General features: G+C 36.2%; 1 protein-coding gene across 11 annotated transcripts in view; it reads left to right on the top strand.

Annotated features, from left to right (window-relative positions):
* Nucleotides 1-13,961, top strand: part of KIAA0586 (KIAA0586 ortholog) — a 74,169-nt gene that overhangs the window by 22,347 nt on the left and 37,861 nt on the right. For 10 of the 11 annotated variants that reach the window (XM_049828697.1, XM_049828702.1, XM_049828696.1 and 7 more), the window contains 8 exons: nt 1,042-1,149; nt 2,347-2,427; nt 8,002-8,198; nt 8,402-8,520; nt 9,101-9,285; nt 11,807-11,966; nt 12,559-12,784; nt 13,335-13,582. In XM_049828697.1, coding sequence (XP_049684654.1) covers nt 1,042-1,149; nt 2,347-2,427; nt 8,002-8,198; nt 8,402-8,520; nt 9,101-9,285; nt 11,807-11,966; nt 12,559-12,784; nt 13,335-13,582 — 1,324 coding nt within the window. The remainder of the gene's footprint in view (nt 1-1,041; nt 1,150-2,346; nt 2,428-8,001; nt 8,199-8,401; nt 8,521-9,100; nt 9,286-11,806; nt 11,967-12,558; nt 12,785-13,334; nt 13,583-13,961) is intronic. The other variant, XM_049828699.1, reaches the window with a different exon arrangement.

Raw genomic sequence — 13,961 nt, 5'->3', positions numbered from 1 at the left:
TAAAATAGTTCTGTCATGTTTAGGTTTTTTTGTGGTGTTTTGTTTGTTTGTTTGGGGTTTTTTTAGATGAGACTTTTGATCCAGAACAAACTTGGAATTAAAAAAAAGTATTAATATAAATGTCAGTTTTCTTGGATAACTGCTTTGGCCTTTAAGATTTCTGTTTCAAGCATGATAGTCAACCCAAGGATGTCACTCCTGATTAATCAACCATTGCAGTCCTTACCTAAAGGGTTGTTTGGGGGGGGGTGTGTGTGTGTGTTAAATTTTTTATATAAATCTGTTGTAAAGGAGGTTAATGTTTCTTACATGTTCATTATTTTGGATTCAAATTGTTGAGAATATACACACTCTGACATGCCTTTCAGATACAAGTGATTCATGGAACTCAGAGTTAAATACAGGTAGAGTAGTATGTGGTTTGTTCCCTTGCTGTATCACTGTATTGCACCCACATGCATATTGTATTATTTCACCCAGTTCTTAAATGTTTAAGGTTATTTCTGCCCCTCTGTCCCCCCACCCCTCCAAAGAATTAAGCAAGCATTTAAATTTTTGTTCTTAAAAAAACCACAACACGTTTCGATGCTGTAATGGACATGCCTTTATTACAAACTATATTGTAATACATTTATCCCTTTATTTTACTATGGAGATGTATGACAACATGAAGCCAATAACCAGCCTACACAGTGGCTTGTAGGTGAACATAGTGTAAATGAATTGCAATTCAAACACACATCCACTATATAAATAGTTACAGGTGTACTCACCTTTTGTCACATGCAAGACAAAGTATCAAGGAATTAGAGAACAGGAGAAACCAGGTACTGCAAGAAGAGCAATGAGTATTTCTGGGGTTAGTTTTTGTACATTACAGTATTTTGTTTTTCAGAACCAAGTTATTATCAGATACAGGAGAAAAGGACATAACTGAAGTTTAGTGGCTCCGTAGGAAGTGGAAGAGAGAATGTAAAAAGTTCAACGATAGTAGCTGAGCTAATACATAGATTTTCAGATTGGTGCTTTTTTCTGTCCTAGGTATTACCAAATGTAGATATTGACAGTATTTCAAGTGACAGTGTGAGCGTAAACCACGTTCTTCCAGGCTCCGAACCTGCACTTCCTCCTGTTGATGCTGTAATACAGGTATTGATTGGTCTAAATGTCTGTGAATTCCAATTTGTTAAAAAATAAAGTATGTTAAATTACTACAAAGTTATCTCATTATCTTGTTTTAGTTAGAGAAATTAGACAGTTCCAGGAAAAAATGGAGTAATTATTCTGAAGAATTTATAATATCAGGTATTTGTTTAAGAAAATGAAAAATTGCAGCAAGATGCTATTTTTCCAAGATTAAATAATGACCACAGCAAAACTCTAGGAAAACCAGCATTTCTCTGTCCTGTTAAGAATTGTAATTCCTTATTGTCCCATGTCTGTCTTATTTATACTGGTTTCAATGTTCTGGCATGAAGACTGAGGATGTTCTTCATTCCTCCATCTGCTCCTTGACTGTACTTGAGTGGCTAGTGGCACGTATGCATAGCCTGTTCACTGGTAGCCTGTTGTGTGTGGAGCTGGCTGGTCTACTCTATTCTCTTTCCACGTAACTTTTCAGAAGTGTTATTAATCTTATCTGCGCAGTAACAAAGGTTTTTGCACAACTAAAAGGTTAACTGCTGCATGCTGAATGATAAGGTTGTAAACTAGGGCACATGTTTACAGGATGGCATATTGTTTCTTCCAGTGGACTTCTGTCTTGTGCACGGACTGGACAGTGCAAAAGCATGGTGATGCAGTGATTATTTTTGTATAGTTATTATACCTTCTGTTTTCTCTGTCTGTTAGCTGCTATTCTGACTTAAGGAGTTAAGTCCTCCAGAGTCCTGTGGTCAAGGTATTCCCTGAATAAGACAGAGACCGTGGACTAAAATTGTGATTATTATTTGGAAATTATATTATTAAATAACACTGTAGCAATCGCACATAAGTAAACTGCTCAAGACACTTCTAGACTCTCGTGTGCTATGTTTTACAATATTTTGTCTTACTGGTTTTTTTAATAAGAGTTACAGGTATTGCCCTAGAACTTTTGATGCTATTTCATAAGATTTGGTAACAGCATGTTTTAGTTGTCAGCATACAAGAAAAAAGTTCTCAATCTCTATGCTATGCAAAAAAAATTATTCCTAACTTTTAAAGTGGGTAAAGCATTTTTTTCCTGGATTCAGGCTACTGACAGTGAGTGGTGATTTTATTTCATTCTTGTCATGAAGGTTTTCTGCTAATGTATTTTTTACCCCCAATATGAAATACCTAACATTTTCTATCTGTCTTTATAAGACACCAGAAGATGTACATAGTGAGGAGGAAGACACAAAGTTTCCAGGAACTAATTTTGTTGATGTTACTGATGTCATGCAGGTAATTATATTGCAAAGGTGTCCTTTCCTCCTAAATGTTTTTATATTTGTTTTAGGTTATTCTGTCATAACTGACAACACAATGTAGAAAATTAGTGGGCTTTACTAGCAACTTTCCAAATACACATTGTGAGCAATACTGAGCTGTTTACAGTGCTATAAACAATATTAGAAATTACTGTGTGTTAGTAAGTAAAGGACACTTGAAGTATTACAATAAAAAACTAAAATTAGCTTTTATTTGGATGTGTTAGAATCCACTATAAGTAGTCCTCTAAAATCAGCAGTGATTATAGCACTTAGATTTCATAATTTCAAACTCTAAATGTAATGGATATATAAGATGCTTTTACAGATATTAAGTAAGGTGACCTATATTTTCAAATGTGAAAGTATTTTCTGAGGGTTCTTTTTTAGGAAATTTTGGTATAGAGCAATTTGCATATGCTTTTGAGGTCCTAAAATGCTTTAGTATATTATCTCATTTCAGTCAAGCATTAGGTAACTTAAAAAAAAAAAAAAAAAGACAAGGAGTGTATGTGAGTATACATGTACAACATGTACTACTCATCTCGTGGATCCCAGTAAGAGTTTACAAAATTTTTGTCTTGCTGAATGCCTTGTTAGTGTGTCTGTGCACAGTTTAACAACATTGTTGTTTCTGGCTTATGATAACATGGCTTTATTTCAGATAGTCTTTTATGGTTTAATTGTTTTAGGTAGCAAGTCCTTTTTTCAGTTAGCTGATCTCCTGTTAGTCAGAGTCAGGGCTGACAAACTCTCAAAGTTGGTGAACCAGCCCGTATTTCACTTCTCCAGATTAAGAGCAGAAACTCAATGGTAGGTGGGAAAGGCTGGCTCTGAAGGAAGCAAGATGCTGCCACCCAGCTGTTGCGGAGTATCTTGCCTCTGTGGAAGATGGCAGCTTCCACCTCCTGCTGCCTTTAGGACTCAGTAAATACCAGGAGCTTGAAATTGCTGTAGCTGGCTAGTATTTCTCCTGAAATGCTTTTTTCCTCGAGCTTCTTTCCAGTGAGCTAGACTTTCTGTGTGCATATCAAAATCTACCCAAAAATGTACTCTTTACCTGTTCTATGTGTTCATGATCCCATGATTAGAGTATACATCAAATATTAACTCTATAGCCTACAGGTCAGTATGGTAGATTTATTTTTAAAGTTAATTCATCATTTAACATTACCAGTTAGTTAAAACAGTCCTAAAGGGGTGTTTTACCTATCAAAAGTGGGGAAATGGCTTATTCATTTTTAGTTTCAAAATTACCTTATGTTATTGGAAGGGAGGAGTTAAGTCTATTTGGACAACTTTCTTCTGTTTGCACAAAAAAAGCTTTATTTTATAAAAATAAATAGGAGAGCTATTTAAGAAATCAGTTTATGAACTAACAAAACAAATGCTGCAATGTTAGATTTTTTTATATGTGAATAATAGCTATTCATCTTTTCTTTTTTCATTTTTCTCCTGGATTGCTTTTATCTTTTATTTTTGGCAATGGCATATATTTCAACCACAGTACCAAAAAGCGTTCCAAGTGAAACATATGTTTGGCCTATGACCACACAGACAATGTTCTTAAAAATGTGCAAGGCAAACACAATGTGGAAGCATAAAATCAACCTCTGGAGTGGCAGGGGTATTTAAGACATCAAAAGAAAACAAAGTTATTGTTATAAAAGAGGCTTCAGATTCATGAAAAAATGTGCATAAAATGCTATACAGGAAAATAGCTTATTGTTGTCTTCCCCCCAAACCCCTTTTATTATGAAAAGTTAATTCTGTTATAAATGAAGAGGCTAAGTGTTTGTGTGAAATAACCCCTCCACCCTTTTTAAAAAAAAAAAAAAAAAAAAATTCCTTTTTTTCTGTTTTTTTTCTTCCCTGATGGATATTGCAAAAAGGTCTCGGGGCCCTGTCCCAGGCATTTCCTTTTCCTAGGATTCGTTTTACCTTTTCTACTAGAAGATACCTATTTAAGAGTTACTTAGGAGTCGAAATGCTAGTTGTTAGCACTGGTAGCCCAGTAAAGGCAAGGCTGCTGTAGCTGCCTGCCTCCAGGTCCAGCCAGTGGTGAGGCTGAGCATATATTGCCAATAGGTACACACACACACATGCAATACACAGATACATACGTGTACATACGTGTACATGAGGGCAGACTGCGCTGCTCAGGCATAGGGCAAGGCCAGGCAAGTGTGCTGACCTACCACTTTTGTCCCCTTATCCCTCTATTTTCCCACACCTGTACCTCTCCAAACCACCTTGGTCCTTCCCTTTCCACACCTCTGGTTCCTCCCTATAAATACCACATAAAAAATGCTGTACCATCCCAAAATACTCTTCCCTGCATCCCAGAATAAGTCACTGTGTTATCACCTCATCCAAATGCACCTGCCCAACCTTAAGAAGGATCCTATGGAGAGTCTTCCCATGGGCTCATCTTGCTGGGTTTCACTCCTGGACACAGGCTGAGCCTTCTCCTGTGATAGCCCTGGGAGTAACCACGTTGGGGTGCTCAGATGTCATATTCTCCCACCTGGTGTCATTCCTCTATGCTCTTTTGTGTGGTTGGAGGCAAACCTTTTATCACATATCCTAACAGTTTTGAGGACTAATGCAACATGCCCCAACTTGTAAAACACAAGCCCTGCCATGGGAAGAGGTGATGTGCCTTGGTCTCCCTTTTCAATTTTGCTGTCTAGTGTTTAAAGACCCAGAGCTCCATCTTCCAAAATAGTTAAATTGGGTGCTCTTATTTCACAATAAGAAAATTCACACGTGGAATAAAGCAGAAAAAGCTGTTACAGCTTTGATTTACAGACTTTTATTTTTTATCAGTGGTTGCACCTACCTCAAAGTAGGTTCAGACTTTCTGCACAGAAGAGGTTTCATAAGGCCAGCCCTTGCATGGACCCTGCCTTACACCAGAGTGAGAAACTTGCTTAGCTAACATAGGCCGGAATAGAGACTCAGATTTCTTGAGTCTTCTGTCCAACTCTTATGAGCAGCCGCATCCTGCAGTACCTTTACCAAACTTACTAGAATTTAAAATTAGAGGCACATTTTGCTCTCTCTGAACATGCCCTAATTGCAAGGTGGGGACTTGTTTCTCAGAATTTTTGCTTCCATTTTGAATATCACTGCAAAATATACAGCTTGCAGAGATCAGAGGAAACGTATTTTCCTCAACCCTGGTTTCCCATAGATGCTCTCGAGGGCAGTCATTTTTTTACAAGTGTAACTCTTCAGACAAAAGATTACAGGTGGCACCTGCAATGCAGCCTGACCTCGCTTGTGAAAATTGCTTTAGAAATCTGTCAAGAAGAAATCCATGGCTAAGTTTTGGATCACTTTAATAAAAGACTATGCGTATACATGTTTGGTAATGGAACAAAATTAATCTATACCACCTAATCATTTAAAACATTTTTAAAATTATCTGAATGTAATTTGGGAAATAGATTTTTTGGCTTGATACTCTATAATAAAGTACAGTGTTTAATATTCCAACCATATCTGAAAGACTTTTTAATTTATGCTGTATTTTGATTGGGAGTCATGATAGATATTTTCAACAGTCTCCAGGGAAGTAAAATGCAGAATTGAGTGTAGATTATTCAGGATTGGTCTGTGAGGTGATATATGTGCAAGTTCAATCTGTGTAATTAAATACTGACTATTATATTATTTTTTTATTTCAGCAGAGAAAATATATGACCCCCAAATGAATATAATTTTCTTTTGGATTTGTGCACTATTAAATATAAAACATTTTTGCACATAGTTTAGAAATGCTGGAGAACTGCAAAAGTTTGTCAGAAGTTCCTAAATATATGTAAGATTTATTATATGTACTTGGTTTATTTCATCCAGATGTTTGTATTTTGCATACTTTCAGAACAGATTATATTAAATAGGCAACATCAAAGAAAATTTATGGAGTAATGCAGTCAGAAGAAAATGCATAATGAAACACTGGACAAAGACATCTTTACATTTGCTGTCAGAATGAATTATGGTTATGAACACGTATATCTTAACAGAATGAACTGCTTATCAGCTTGCAATGCATCCAGTGCCATTCTGAGTTTAACTTTACTGTCTTATTTCTATGCCTAGAATGGTTTAGAGATATTTCTTTGTCACCCAAAGATACATATTCTGTATTGCCTGCTTTGTAACTTACAGCTTTTCTTTGAAGAATTATTACTGTTCAAAAATCCAGAAAAGATCCCACTCCCCAATAGCTATTTGTTGTAATACCCATCATGGACCTATCTGACTTTTCAGTTTTAAAGTATATTAAGGTAGTGAGAGAAGTATTAATGCTGGGCTGGGGAAGGAGACAGGAAAATGTTACTATCCTTTTTTTTTTTCCTTCTCTGTTCTTTCTGGGTTTAGTGATTTGTTCTTTTATTCATAGAAAATATATAGGTTTTTTTCTATTTTATGGGTTAAAAGTAAATTTAATTTATATAAGGGGAACCCCCCCCTTTTTTCTCCTTTCACTGTGTTGGATATTAATCTTAGTAAATGTAGATTTACAGTGAGATCTTTTATGCAATATCACATATTTCTTACTGGTAATTTAAGGCTCAGCTCTTCATCTCTTTCTGGCATGCAAGATTTTCTTCTTAGAGAATTGTATTACTATTACAGACATTTGTTTTTAATATTATGAGTAAAGGATGCGGGTTCTCATCCATCACAAGACATTTCTAAAGTGTTACATTACAATATGATAGGTTGGTGACTGTTTTTCGGGACTTAATGCTGTGTATGTGCTCTGGGGGGAAAGGAGGGTGACATCTTTAGAAACAATCAAACTTTATAATGCACACTGAGTAACTTCCATAACTTTTTAGAAATAGCACATTAAGGTTATATTCAAGTGTTTGTGAGGGCCTTGTGAATTGATTACCCCGAAATACCTTTTAACTTTCAGCAGCTGAAGTTAATGAAAGTGTAAACATAAATGTAACATACGCATAAACTATTAATATCTAGTCTTAAGTGCTGACAGCTTTCTTAGAGTTTTGACTAACGACATGCTTGTTAACTTTTGAGAATGTATCTTTTCAGACAGGAGATGGAAAAGTTTAATTTAAAAAAAAAAAACAACAACCAACAAACCAAACAAAACCCAACCCAAACCAAAAAACCTAACACAACAAGTAACTGTAGAAAGTTTCTTCAACTTTTTGTTTAAAGGAGGAGCATTTCTGGAATATATATTAAAGAAACCTGACTTATGTCACAAGTAAATTTCTCAAGTATTAGCATTACCATTGGCTCCCTGCCCTGTGCAGCACAGGCAGGAAATATGAGCCAAAGCATGTTTTACTTAGCAGTTCCTGTAGCTTTATACCTCTGCAGATTTATGATTTGCTAAGTTTAGAATTGTATCAATTAACTACGATGTACTAAGAAAGGAGAATGTGGTTTGTGTGCTGTGACACATCTACAAATGTTTTTTAAAGAAAAAAATCTGACGGTTACCTCAATGACATTGCCTTCCAGAAACTCCCAGTAACTTAATTTATTACTTATTTATTAGGATCAGGAAGAGGAGAGGGATGAAATTCCAGAATTCTTCGAGCCTCTTCTGGAGCTTAATGGACAGTTTAAAGTTGCCTCACCAAAATACAATGGTCCTTTGTTTCCTCCAGTGGCTTCTGCTCCTCAGCAGTCTTCTGATGTTTTGGATGAACTGATTCAAAGGAGAGAAACGATAGAAAACAGGTTGATAAATTGGTGAGTTGCAGTGTAACAAAGTGGCGAGAGAATATATATGGAAGAAGGAATCACTCCACAAGAATACCTTCCCTTTCTTCTCCTCCCCTCCCTTCCCTCCTTTTTCCTTTAGGCTGCCTTGCATTTTATGTCAAGAATGCTCTTTTGTACACTTTTAGGTGTCTTGGTGTTTGCTGATAGTTAAACGGGTTTTATTCTGCTAGGGTGGAACAAGAAATAATGGCAAAAATTATCAGTGGGATGTACCCAGTTCAGAAAGAAACAGTGCCCAGTGTTAGCACCTTAGAGAGTGAAGACAGTGAGACTGTAACCTCTGACATTGGTAAGTAGGAGTTATTGTTCTCAGCAGATGGATTATCTCAATTTTTGGCTAATTTCAACAAGCTGTGTAGGTAGCTGTTGCCTGTGCCTAAAAGTGGATAATGCTGAACCAGTGAAACTATAAAATGCAAATGTGCATGCTTTAATTTATGTTGAGACACAGCAAGCATTATAAGGCCATTGAACTAAATATCTAAAAAAAGAAAAAGAACACATAAAACACACCACTGTACAAATCAGCTTCTGGTTTTGGCCATCTAAATCAGATTTGGCATTTTGCTAAGCCTGTAATTTTTGCCTTTCTATTGTTAATAGATATGTCAAAAATCACCTCCCTTATAAATGTGTGAGAATGGGAGACAAATGCATTTCTCTTGTGATGTCACTTTCCTTCACTGCTCCCTTCTTTTATGATCCTGAATTGCTTCTCTACTGTTGTTTCTTTATCTGTAAAATAAAAAAATCACTTTTTGCAAAGGAATGTTTAAAAGTTCATGGAGATAAAATGAGTAGCTGCAGTACAGTGCATGCATTTTAAGAAGCGAGATCTGGATGTGTGCTTTATGTTTCTTCATTTTCAGTTGAAGTTGCAGGTGGTGGAGGATTTCAACTCTTTATCAATGCTGGTGTGCCTGTGGACTCAGAAATGATAAGTCATTTTGTAAATGAAGCTCTCAGTGAAACAATTGCGACCATGCTGGGTAACAAGCAGGCTCAGCAAGCAGTTCCTGCTACAAATGTTCTTCCAAGTACAATGATTGTGACGGTAAGAGTCCGTTTTATTTAAACTTTCCTACTGAAGTTCTAAGGGATAATTTCTTCGTGGCATGATGGTTCAATTATGTCCAAGACAAAGATGACAGAAAAAGACTGATGAACTGAATGTGCATGATTTGCTTTTTTTGATTATTCCTTATTATACCCCAGCAAGCAACAAGATTAAACCTATTTCACTTTTAAAAACAAAAATTGAAAAGAAAAAAGAATTAATTCCTTTGTGCTGCATGCAACGTGCTATATTTATTTATTTACTTCAAGGCTGAGGACAAAACTGATTTCTAAGGGAAGGACTTGGTGCTTAATTTCATGTTGCCAAAAGATAGTTCATGTTATTTTCAACAGAAATAGCTGTGCTACTTTCTTGTGAAGAAATGAAATATGAAGAAACTAGTTTCTTCATAGAAGAAGAAATAGAAGCTGAGAACGGTATTATTTTTGGTCTAATGGGCTTGCAGCCATTCTTTAATATCTATGAAAATGAGTATTAATTCTTTCTAATTTTGAGTTCAGTAGTTTTCTGTAAATGCTTAAATGATTAGTGGAGCTTCCTGTAATACAGGATAATTTTCTCTGTTCCCTTTGATAACCAAATGACAGCTGGCTCTAATTTTGCTAATAACATGGTTGTGCTACAATCTGGTGTTGTATAATGTCTTTGGGATGAATGTGGACATTGCTGCACTTGGAAATCTAACTATTCAAAGCTTTGTTGAAAGTGAGATCCATTATTCTATTCTGCCACAGTGCATATAGACTGAAATACCACCTAGTGCCTGCTGTGACCAACAGATCATTCTGTAGTCAAAAGTAATCATTTCACTGCTGTAGGCTTAAATACAGCCATCCTGCATCTATAGGGCTCTTCCCCACTCCATTACAGATTAAGGAGGGTATGTTAAAGAGGACTGTTCTTTGTAGCTTATTCTTCTGATACTTAGAAACCTCTTCTAATAACCATTCTACATTTACTAATGGTCCTCTTAAGCCTCCTTGTTTCTGTACCAGCTTAAACGGAAATGTCCTTAGGCTGAAATGGTTATTTTCTCCTTAGTATATATTCATTTGCACACTTCAAGAGATTAGTTTTGTCCTTTTTGGTCTTTGTTTGATTAGGCTAAATAAAGCAATCATCCATATGTGTACCATTTTTCGACTCTTGCTGATGGGCAGCACTTCTATGTTTTCCAATTTAGATTGGTCTTAACCACAGGTAACACTAATATGCTAATAGACATTTTTAATAATAATGTAGTATGCAAGATGCGATTTCCTCAGTGCCTTGTGCTATAGTAGTGATACTCTCCTGCCATTATTGGAATCTCAGGTAGCTAATTATGGTTTTTTTAAAGTCTTCCCACATTTGTGGCTAACAGTTATCCTTTGGATAACTTGTACATTCATAAGGTTTTTTTCTTCTCCTTTTTCCATTTCTGCTCAGCCTATAGCAGAAGTTCTTGAGTATGTAGTTTCTGCATTCTTGATCTGCCCCTTCTTACTGTGAAGTTTCCTATCTAGAACTTCAACTGCCCAGTTCCCGAGTTCTTTGGTGTTCATGATGTCATGCACTTGTGTGTGAACTGCCAAATGTGTTAGCGTGTTCCTCTTCCCATAAGAGTTTTTAATAAAAATAATCAGTCTGAGGATTTATGCTTCAGAAACTAGCCTGAAAGGCTGCATTTAGCCCCATTATCTTGTTTTCTTTATGAAATATCAGGGAACAGGGCTGGAAAAAAATCTGAAAAGGTCCATCATATTCCTTCATAGCAGGCTAAACAACCATCATACTTGCTTGTCAGATTTATCTCCATTGCTGTAATTTTTTTAAGGAACATCACAACTATATGCTTATTCTAGTGCTTTATTGTCTTGGTTACTGCTTTGTTTGTAATCTTCTCTTTAGCTGATTCTCTTACCATAAAATTATCATACTGACTCAGTTTTATCACAGAATATTTTCTTGCTTAACATTGTATCAAATGTTTATTAAACTTCATATAATCATATAATTCATATTTAGACTGGACATTAGGAAGCATTTCTTTACTGACAGGGTGGTCAAACACTGGAACAGACTTCCTAGGGAGGTGGTCAATGCCCCAAGCCTGTTGGTGTTTAAGAGGCATTTGGACAATGCCCTTAACGACATGCTTTAACTTTTGGTCAGGCAGGTGGACTAGATGATCATTTTAGGTCCCTTCCAACTGAAATATTCTGTTCTGTTCTATTCTATTCATAATGATTTCCAAATGTAATCATTCTAATGTATAATTTACTGGTTTTTAATTTGTTTTGTCCAGGCATACCATTTAGCCTAGTGCAACTTTGTGTTTAGATGGAGGAGTTGGATCCCTGAAGCATGTATCTAAGCCACAACTGTTCCTGTTCTGTGATAACCTGCCTTTCTCTCTCTTCCTCAGCTATCTCTGAGGGTACTTGGGAGATAGGAATTTTGCATCGAGATAATAACTGTGGTTATGGTTGTTGATTTTTTTTTTTTTCCTCCTCAGGAGTCTCTTGTGCCTACTCCATTGCCAACACCCCAGGCCACACCACCACAAACACCACCTTCAGAAAAAGAATTGCCTCCGGTCAAAACTCCAGAGTCTTCTCTATCTCTTACAGAAATGAGTAGAGAAGTTTGCGAACATGAAAAAATTAAAGAAACAGGTAGTGAAAATAATAATTGAAGTTTAGAAGTAGCAAATATGCTTTAATCTACTGCCTTTAATTTTCTTCTTCAAAGACACGTTATCTCTCAGGATAAATATTCTTGAGGCTATATTCAAGTGGGAACTCATGTAGTACAAAAATCATGGGCTAATTCATATAAAAAGCAAACGTCTTTTGTTTGGTAACAGTTCTATTTTCAAACTTAATGCACATTTCTATGGTCTGTGTGATTTCCACCCCTCCCAGCCCCTCCAAACTTTTTCACATCAGAAAAATAGATGTCTTTTGCTCCTTCCTGTGTTTCTAATGTTAATTAAGGAAAATTTACACTCTCCAGGTAAAGCAGCTTAGTTTTTAAAATGCAGAGCAGTCTTCCTTATTAAAGGAAGTAAGCAATTGAGGCTTTATTCTAGCTCCTTCAGATGCCAACACTGTACTTAAAAGAAACTAGTCTTAATCTAGTCTTGTCTCCATAACTATCAAAAGGTATCACAAAAACTACAAGTGCTTAGTAGAACTGACTAGCTCTCTGTCTGAGATTTACTTCCTGCTTTCCTTTCTGATCTGAAATTTGACTTCACACATGCAGGAGTTGAGATTCCAGCTGCCGTTAGTTGTGTTGGCACACCTGTGGTTACCCCTGTCAATACACCTCCTAGAACAACCACACCAAGCCCTCCTGCCTCAGAATGGGTCTCCAAAGCTGCAAAAATAGAAAGTCCAAAGCCTCCAAACCCATGGGATGGTGCAGAACTTCCTCTAGAAGAAGAGAAGCCCAGTCCTTTAACTGAAGAACCATTCCGGCCCAAGGCTGTGTGAGTTGAACAGGCTGCACGGTTTTCTCATTTCTTAAAAAAATGAGTATGTATATTGTCCATAAATATATATCGTCAAAAAGTCAGTAGAAAGAAATGCCTGATATATATGTCAGGAGGCACTGAGATAAAGCAGGATTTTATTTTTTTTTAATTGCTTGACTTATATTTTGGAGAAAAATGTGAAATCAGGACCTTTCTCAGAGTTTATCAGTCCTTATTCATTGTCCTGCTGAACATTGTACTTAGTAAACTCATATTGTTACATCTGCCAGTAATAAATGTAGTTACAATGAAATATTGTATTATTAGCATTTTATTTTTTCTACTGCCTCAGTGGGAATACACATGGTAATTTTTAGTTATAACCAGAAATTCATTAATAACGTCATTTAACCATGCTGATTCTTGGACTATTCTGTAAAATGCTGTGCTCTTTAATTTGAAAAAATACTTGCAAATTAATTTATTTTCAGTATTGATTTAAGACTTTAGTCTATATTGTTAAATGCATTTTGGTGTATTCGTAATGCATATTCTTACATTATAGTGAGATGTCAGTGGCTAATGATGAGGAACCAGAGGCCTTGATTTTACCGTCTCAGCAGTCATCAGCGAAGCCCTTCGAATCGCTTCCTTGCAATCCACAGGTTCCGTCACCTGTGCCTACAGTTAGTTCTGGGCAGTCCACGCAGGAAAGCAGCCTTACCCTCACCGAGACAGAAACAGAAACTGCAGACAGACCCATCTCAGAAGGGGAGGTACTCTTCAGCTATGGACAGATGCTGGCTGCAAGAGGTAACTAACTAGACAAATTTGTGGAAATTAGAATTTGGATTAACTTTTTTTCTTTATAAACTTTGCTTCCAGTCTACTGAAGTTACATTTCATACATTTTCTGATAAAACTGCAAGCATTAACCTGGTCCTTAACTTTCAGTTCTTGGGTTTGGATTGAAGAGGCCTCATTGTTCTTTTTCTTGTCTCTGAACAAAATGCTTCTGCTTACTAATGAAAAAAGATTAAATCTGCTCTTTTGTCATAAGATCAACGTGGAAAATAATTGGGACTGTCTTGCACAAGTACCATGTGGTACTAAGTACTAAGTTTTTATTGTAAAGCAAAATGTAAGAGTGATTTTCTTGGAAGCTGAAAATATGTCTTTATAATACACATCC

Source organism: Accipiter gentilis, chromosome 25, assembly GCF_929443795.1.
Source record: "Accipiter gentilis chromosome 25, bAccGen1.1, whole genome shotgun sequence".
NCBI classification, from domain to species: Eukaryota; Metazoa; Chordata; class Aves; order Accipitriformes; family Accipitridae; genus Astur; species Astur gentilis.
Note: the sequence above shows the minus strand (reverse complement) of the source record. Positions and strands in the feature narration are given on the sequence as shown.